The sequence below is a fragment of the Nipponia nippon genome, unplaced genomic scaffold (genome assembly GCF_047370975.1).
Source record: "Nipponia nippon isolate SJK-2023a ecotype South Korea unplaced genomic scaffold, ASM4737097v1 scaffold_12, whole genome shotgun sequence".
NCBI classification, from domain to species: Eukaryota; Metazoa; Chordata; class Aves; order Pelecaniformes; family Threskiornithidae; genus Nipponia; species Nipponia nippon.
The window spans coordinates 15,857,512-15,865,717 of NW_028262313.1; the positions used below are offsets into that span (position 1 = coordinate 15,857,512).

Below are 8,206 nucleotides of genomic sequence, written 5' to 3' on the forward strand. Positions count from 1 at the left end.
TAATCCAAATGGCACCTTTTCCATTTTTTTTTTTTCTCTTCCCCCTTCCTTTGAAAATGGCCTGGTAAGCTGTGACACCGCACGGCCTGGGCCCCTGCCAGAGAGCCCTGGGGCTTGTGTTCCTGCTCGCGCTGCCAGGCTCCTGGCTGCCTCGCCGCTTCGTGAACTCCCATTTGCCTTTCTTGGCTGGAAAAAGGATTAAGTTAGCAGGACAGGAAAATTAATTAGCTGCCATTTTAAGGATGTAGCTTTTGTTGCAGTCTGAAGTGTTTTGAAATGACATTGTATCACTGAGACCAATGTGGGCCTGATTAAAAGGCTTTTACCTGCTGAAATACCAGATTTATTTCTGCCATGGTTCTCCCCCAGGTAATTATGGCTTCAAGGTGAACCTCAAGGCCAAATCAAAGGAGCGTTTTGCCTTTGCTGCTAGTGCCAGCCGTGGAAAGCTGGTACCAAAGGTTTTTTTCTGCTTGTTTAACATTCAAAATAGCCTTTCTTCGCCCTTCCCCTCCGCGCGGGCAGCCTGCCAGCTCCAAAGCGAGCTGCAGCTTCCCTGCCCCGCCGAGGCTGGGGGGCTTCCCCCAGGGAGCTCGGGGGCAACGCCGCAGCCCCACGACGCTGCGGGGTGAGCATCAGCCTTTCCGAATCGTCTGGTGGAAAATTCAGGGCAGGTGACCCCCCAAAAAGGAGCAGACACGGTGCCACTCTCGGGGGGGGGAGGGGGGCTGTAGCCAGCTGGAGGATGTCCCCATAGCTGATGTCCTTGCTGAGGGTGCTGGAGATGGAGAAGGGCAGCGCTGCTGCAGCGCAGTGAAGGGTGAGGGAACCTGGAGCATGGGAAGCGAGCGATAAGGAAGAAAAAAATCATTTTCGAGTAGAAAGTAATTGCCATTCCCTGCTTTCTGCAGGGAGGGGGCTGCATTGGTGCCCCAGAGGACCGAGAAGGGGCCGTTAGCCACCAGCTTTCTTTCCCCAAAAAGCTTTAATCCAGCGCTTGGCAGCAGTGGGGAGAGGGCACGCCAGCCTCACCCCTTACATGCAGCGCTCGCGGGTCTCGCAGCTCCGCTTTGCTTTCTTGCACCGCAGCGATGGCTCCGGCACGCTCCGTCTCTGCCGGCGCATGGAGGGGAAGCACAAAGCTCCTCTGCCGCTGCCAGACGTGCTTGAGCAGGGGTTGCTTTCACAAGCGGTGCTGTGGTTCAGACCCCGCCGAACTCTCGAGGAAAAGAGGTTTCTGCCAGCTGCGCTTCCACCCCAGCCTCTGATACGGAAGGGGCAGGGACAGGGAACGATCTCACACAAACCGTGGTCCTCGTCTCCTCACCTTGCGAGGGTCTAAATGACTCCCGCCCTCCTTAGCTTTAAAGAAACAAAAATTCTCCACTGAACTCTCACTGGCTGGTGAGGAAGAGTAGAAAAAACCCAGCAAAATTAATGCAGATTAAACACACTACTCCAGCAATGAACACAAATTATCAGCACATTTTTTTTTTAGTATTTAACGTAGTAGAAATATCACGTCCTGTAGCCAAAGCAACTCAAGGCGTGATGAGACGATGAGAGATCTCAGTAAATGCACACTGGGCGAGGCTGGAAACTCTTCGGTCTAATCCAAGAAGCTCCTGGCACAACTTTTGTTTTGCTTTTGAAGAAGGGAAGCTCATCCGTGAAGAACTGCACATGGCAAGGTAAGCACAAGGCAGCTCTGGGAGCTGGTTAAGGCGCCCCTTCCTTAAAACACTGATGATTACTGGTTTTTTACACCCTCACGTTCAGTGCTGGATGCCGACAGCTGCAGCAGCGCAGGAAGCAGAGGAAGGGTGAGTCTGCTGCTCTCTCTGGTGCAATCGTGCTGGGTGCTGCAGTTAAGCAAACTCCTGTAGCTCTTTGCTAACTTTCCAACCTCCCCCCGCGGAAAAGCAGAACAGGGAGTGAAAAGCCGTCTTGCTCAAGTCCAAGGCTTTAAGTATCTCCGGCCCCGTGAGGAGGCTGAGCATTTCCCCCAGCAACTATTGCAATACCAGACCTTGCAGGAGCCTGTCCCGTGGGTTGGCAGGGGATTAGCACATGGTAGAAAAGCCTTTACTATGGTTAAATGGGAGATAGAAAGTGTGTCAGCTCTGCCAGATACGTTGACTAGGAATCTCAAGGGCAGGCAGATCCCCAGGCTGGTAACATTTCCCTCCTAAATGTTTTGTTTAGCTACTTGTAGCATGCTATTTTGATTCCCCCTACTGATCTGATCTTACAGTAATGAACACCAGGCCAGGCAGGCACTTTCACACAGAGCTGCCGTAATTACGGCAATCACTTCTTGTCAATGCTAGGCAGTCATTTTTGAATATTCAGTCATCAGGGATTAGCTGCTGCAGGCTCCAGCATGGTCAGAAATAAAAAAAATAAACTCCCAAACACTTTAAGGATATCAATTTTTATTGGACATTGCGAGATCAATAAGAAAAAATAATTTGTACAGCTTTGTGATATAACCATTGCTGCTGAAGAGTAAGGCTACTTGTCACGAGAAGAGACCCGATGGGGCCAACAGGGTGTTCCTAGCAGGACGCGCTCCGAGAAGCGGATGATGTTCTCCACTCGCCCTGTCCCACAGCAGCACCTTCCACCTCGGGCAGGTCCTCGTAGCCTTACGGTAGCACAAATGGGGCTTCTTAGACATGAAGGGTGAGCAGCCCTGCTCTAAGAGACCCTCTGCAAATGGCTCGCGGCCAACCACAGTTGCAGTATCAGTCTGGTGCAGCAGTTACCGACCTTCTGCTTTGCTTTTCCCTCCCTCCGCTAAGTCTGTCTTTCCTCTGTGCCTCGCAAGGTCACCTGGCCGATGTTCAGCTGCGTCCTCCATGCGGCAACTGCCGCGCAGCAGCCCTCTTCCCCACGGGAAGAGCTCTGTCCGCAATAGAGAGCTGACCTGATCCTGTTTTTGAGGCCTTTGGTGACAGCAGCTGGCATGAGCTGGTTTGTGACACCAGCCAGGGGGGGACCAGGACACTTTAGGAAGTCATCCGGCAGCTCAGACACTTTCAGCTGGCAGAGTAACCCTTTCTAACCAAACCCAGACGCTTAAGAGTGATTGTAGAGCAGCAGCTATGGATATTGCTCTAGCACTGGGGCACCCACTCCATAGGACGGGCAGAGCTAGAAAAAGAGGCTTCCGTTTACGCAGTATTATTTTTGCTAAGCTTTTTGCCTTTGACAGTTCTTATCAGTTTAAAAAAAAAACCAAACCAACAGATTCTAGGACAAAAGGCTGAGTTTCCACGGTGGCAGCGAGACATCCTCAGACTAGGCAAAATTCTAGTTGGCCCCATCAGTATCTCGAACTACCCTCCCTTTGCTATGAAGGTAGGTGAAATGCCAGACCGAGAAAAATTTTAGCACTGATTCAGCCCCTAAGGGGAGATCAGAATTTAGACATCAGTAAGAGTTAAGGACTGTATCATCCGTTCTAATACACGAAATCAAGACAGTAATCTTAAATCAACAAAGGGCTCAGCTGGAAAAAAAAGAAATCAAATTGAAAGGCTCTGTTGGCAGAAAAGGGGGTAGTTGTACCATGACGGGTTGATTACCTGTGCTGTGCTAGTGCCAGCAAGCAGACCTAGCTGTTGGATCCTATCCCTGGACCACTGACAGAAAGGAGATTTCTTACTGATACTTAAATACTTCTCACAGAAGATGACTTGGGAACTTGTACCTGGTGCCAACACAGCATTCAGCCATCTGATGAACATTCCCGTATTCACAACCAAAGAGAAAACATAAATACAGTGGGTAAAGAAGCTGAGCACGGTAGATAATCTACGTGATCAGACGCAAGCTGCCTCCCCCAGCCAGGCACCGAACGTACAGCCACAGCCCAGGCAACCTGGGGCAACATCAGACAGTTTACATTTAAACGAAGGAGGGCAACAAGGAAATAAAGTGATAATGAAAAACTGGGGGGGGGGGGGAAACTTCACACAACTGTTTTTCAGCACTGTAAAAAAATAAAAATGAAAGCAATCTTTTTGACTTCCCCTGCCTACACCATGCAGGTCTCCTGGGCATTCTAGGAACAGGAGACTGCCTCTTTTTCTGCTGTTAAGTGATGCAGCGCACACAGTATTTCTGAAGGAGTTCCATAAACTGTAGTGCAAGCAAACAGAGAAAATAAATAGCACTCGAACATTCCCTCTTGTCAAAGAGCATTAATTGCAGTAAAAACTAGCTTGCTTTTTGTTTTAACTGAAGTTAAGTCAGCTGCAACTTGTTTTAATAAATGAAAATTTAAAGATGTGTTTCACAGCATAACTGTAGAATAATTTACACTGCATTGCCAATTCACAATTCAGTCATTTTCATTAACAGTGTACAAAGAAGGTCCTTAGTTTATATATATATATACTTTATAAAGTCTGGAAGATCAATATAAATACTGCTCCAGAAATTAAAAAAGTGTTTACATCCCCGACTTCAATATTACATCTCAGTGTCCTGGATTATTATAATAACCTGTAAAAGTCTTAGCGGCGCAGAGGTTCAAGTTTTCGAAATTTCAGTGACGAGCTGGATGACAAAGCATCTTGGTTTGAAGAAGAATTCACTGTGTCTGGGGACTGGAACAATACTCTACCACGATGATTAAATACATAAAAAGATGGATGGTTCCTTAATGTGTCAAACGTCCTTCAAAATAAATGTAAAAAGTCAATGTTAATACTCTTTTAGCACAGGGGTTTTAGAAGAGTCAGTCTAGGGTATACCAGCTTCTACAGATGCGGAAATACAAGTTTTGAATCCAAAACTCTTGCTCACTTTGTCAGTTTCCTAAACCAAACCACAGAAGAAATACAAAGCCAAGTGTGAAAAATACTGACTGCTCAGCACGCAGAGGTTGTCCACCCCACAGACAAACTTCACCTTCCTTCCCTGAGCTTAGGGGCAGGCCTGTGGATTACTGCATGCACACGTACCAACTGTGCCAGCCTTAGCTCAGCTGCCGCTTGTGTTAATACCTTGACGCTGTTTGCTGTCAGCTTTCCATCCCTTTCGGTGCTTGAAGCTAAGGGGTTTAGGTAAATGCTGTGAAATACAACAATGTCAACTTGTTTACTTTCCATACTCCCCTGTGTTTTTGGACGTGGCCAGAGAGGCCGCGTCTGCCCATCCAATTTCATATCCTTCTCAAAATCTCGATTCAAAATCCCTTATTTTCTTAAAGTCTTTCAGATATTCTGCCTTGAATAGTTCAGTGTGAGATTCGAGTAATTCAGACTCTTGTAAAGAAGCAAACAGAAGGTGAGGCAGGCCTACTGCCCCGCAGTCTACGAGACCATCTCGTGACAGCAGTTTGTGACTGCTGCGCTCTTACTTCCCACGTAGACACTGCATTCCTCTACCAACTCTGCGCAGCAGGATTTTGGATGAGGAAAAGCAAGAAGTTTATTTAATTTGTTCCGGTTATCTAACTCTCTCTGAAATTCAAGACATTGTTGGCTTTCCCAGGTGTGACAGCTCCTCTCCGTGTTATTGTCTACAACGCGCATTTAAGAAGAACGGAGCTAAAGAGCGAGCTATTTCACAGACGCGTTCAGTTTGTACAGCGAGCAGCAGATACATCTGTTTATGAAAAGAAGAAATAAAACATACTTATTTTTTAGTTCTGAAGTGGCATCCATGTCTTTAAATTCTCCTGCGATATGTACTATCCCATAGCAGGTAACTGCAAAGGCTAACAGAGTTTGAAGAACTATCTGTAACAGAGGGAAGCACAATGCAACACACACGTTACTTAATATTCTTAATATTTACCAAAAAATCTCATCTTTCAAACAGCGTCTCTTGCGCTTTACATCCAGTAAGTGCTTTACAGAGGTGGGCAATTCAACAGTAGGGAAACTGAGGCGCGGGAAGATGAAATACCCCGCCTATTTAGCGTGGCGAAACGGTGGCAGAGCTGAGAAGAGCTTCAGCTGCCTGACACTGGTCTGCGCTGCACGCATTGAATTGACTCACACGGCTCCTCAGCAAGATCCCGAGAACAAAAAAACGTGTTCTTGTGCACTTAAGGATCTAATACTCTCTCCGAGAAACGAGTTGGCTGCCAACACATGCTGTGCAGCGGTGGCAGTTGCTCCTCGGTCATGGATATTTGATCTCCTTACCTTTCTGATTAAGCAAAAATGGAACAGATAATAACTGAAGTGGAATTTAAAGAACAGGCAAATAAAGCAAATTAAAAAAAAACCCGTCCTGAAGCAGGTTGTGCTGGGATCAAATGGGCACACAGCCACACTGGATAAACAAATGTCAGCCAACAAAAGCCAGAGGGACGAGGATGTTTATGCTGCAAAGAAGGAGATGAATGCAAAAGCTTTCTGAGCCACGTTCAGGGAATTCCTAGACGAGATGCTTCAGGGTAGTTCTAAAGAAGGAGAGGGAGGCCTGGGCCTGGGGTTTGTTCTCTCTGACAGATGTAACGCCCCATAGGAAGCTGGGATAAGAAAACAGGGTTCTTTTTGACAGAGGGAGCTCAAATGAAAGTGCAATTTAAAAACGACTCTACCCTTTGCTCTTGCCTATCATGTTAAAAAAAAAGCAACTGAGAGAGACTGAACTACCCGCGCGGCACTGCGCCTCTCCAACATTGTACAAACTTAAACTTACATCTATGGGCAACGTTTCGTCTTCCTTCTCTGTTAATCTCATGTAAGAACGATCTACAAAACAGAAACACGCACACGCATCAAACACTCCGTACCAGCGAATAACCAGAAGAGCAGCACGAAAACCCCAGGAGAACCTGCTGTAGGGCTGGGACCCGCCTCAGCCCCGACCCCCCCCAGGCCCCGGGGTTGGCTTGGAGCCCCCGCTCCGCCAGCGCCCGGCCGGTGCCGAGCCCCGGGCGGTCCCCGCCACCGCCTCCTCCCCTCGCCGCCCGGAGGGGCGGGTGGATGGCCGCGGGGCCGGCAGATGCAAGGAACGAAGCCGCGGTCGGCGGCCGGCGGCCACCCCCCCCGCCTCCCTCCCTGCCCCGGCTGCTGCGGCGCCTGCCCCGGGCGAGCCCCGCGCTCCTCCCGGTGAGCTCCCGGCGGGCCCAGCTCCGCTCTCCCCGCAGCCCGACCCGCAAGGGCTCCCCGCGGGGAGGAGGAGGAGGAGGATGGTGGTGGTGATGCCGCGGCCCGGCCCGGCCCGGCCCCCGCCCCGGAGCTCCCCCGGCGGCCGGGCGAGGGTGACGGGCCCCGGCGGGGCCTCCCCGCGCCGCAGCCCCCCCTCGGGCGGCGGCGGCAGCTCCGCCAGCGCGGCCCTCCCCGCCCCGCCCCGCCGGCCGCTCACTCACGCTGCGCCGCCGAGAAGGCGGCGTGGGCCAGGGCGAAGAGGCCGAGCCCCACCAGCCCCTTCCACACCGAGGCGGCCGCCATCGCCGCCGCTCGCCCCGCCGCCGCCGCCGCCAGGGGCGCCCGCCGCTCCCCGTCGCCCGCTGATGGCGTCACCGAGGGGGCTGGGAAAGAGGCGTGGCTCTGCGCGGCGGGGGCATGGCTTCTTGCGGGACGGGGCGGGGCCGCGCCGCCGCTTTCCCACGCGGGACCGAGGCCATTGAGAAAACCCGAGGGGTCGAGGCGGACCCCGGGAGCCGGGCTTGTCCGAGCCATCGCCACCGGCCCGGGCCCGCTCACCCCGGCTGAAAGCAGAGCGCGGGGCCATCGGGGGCCTGGGGCAATTCCCATTTTCCACGTGTTTCACCCCAAAGCTTGAACCCGTGCGAGAAAAAATGGTGTCGGGGGGGGGTGCACGGCGTGCGCAGGAACAGGCGTCCCGGGCCAGGCCCAGCAAGGAAACCCGATTGTCCCGCAGGGCCAAGCATCCTGGGTCCTCCGTGCCCCCGAGACAAGGGGCGCAAAAGCAATTCTTTGAGGGAGTTTCCTACAAATCCCCTTTCGGCCGATCGCCGTGGCGTTTACCGCAGCCCTTGCCCCACCGGCTGCGCGAACCCTCCCCATTTCTTGGTAACCAGGGTGGGAAGTTGACCCTGATCCCCCTCGGGGCTGACCGCGGGCCCCGGCACGGTGGGAACGCACCCCCGCCCGCCAGGATCCCCCCGCCCCGGCGCCGGGGAGCAGCCCGGGCTGCTGCCGCCCCCACGCACCGGAGCCGGGGAGCGGGCGGCCCGCAGCGCACCCCACGCACAGCGCCCTCCTCGGCCCCG

The 8,206-nt window shown here is 52.3% G+C and overlaps 1 protein-coding gene across 2 annotated transcripts; it reads right to left on the reverse strand.

Annotated features, from left to right (window-relative positions):
• Positions 1-4,256: 4,256 nt before the first annotated feature.
• MMGT1 (membrane magnesium transporter 1) lies at positions 4,257-8,094 on the reverse strand. 2 transcript variants are annotated; one of them, XM_087749038.1, is made up of 4 exons: positions 7,340-7,495; positions 6,667-6,719; positions 5,650-5,753; positions 4,257-4,686 (listed from the first exon to the last, which is right to left on the reverse strand). In XM_087749038.1, exons 1-4 carry the CDS (start codon positions 7,419-7,421, stop codon positions 4,524-4,526), a joined length of 402 nt encoding a protein of 133 aa, XP_087605164.1. In that variant the 5' UTR covers positions 7,422-7,495; the 3' UTR covers positions 4,257-4,523. The 2 variants fall into 2 exon arrangements, with proteins under 2 accessions (XP_087605164.1, XP_087605166.1); XM_087749040.1 differs by lacking the exons at positions 4,257-4,686; positions 5,650-5,753 and adding an exon at positions 4,693-5,619 and having other exon boundaries at positions 7,340-8,094.
• Between the last annotated feature and the right edge of the window lie 112 nt (positions 8,095-8,206).

Coding starts and splice junctions, on each gene's coding strand:
- MMGT1 (XM_087749040.1), bottom strand. CDS start 7,727: ATGGGAATTGCCCCAGGCCCCCGATGGCCCCGCGCTCTGCTTTCAGCC. Junction 6,720..7,339: donor CGCCTTCTCGGCGGCGCAGC/GTGAGTGAGCGG, acceptor TCTGTTTTGTAG/ATCGTTCTTACATGAGATTA. Junction 5,620..6,666: donor ACGAAACGTTGCCCATAGAT/GTAAGTTTAAGT, acceptor TTTCATAAACAG/ATGTATCTGCTGCTCGCTGT.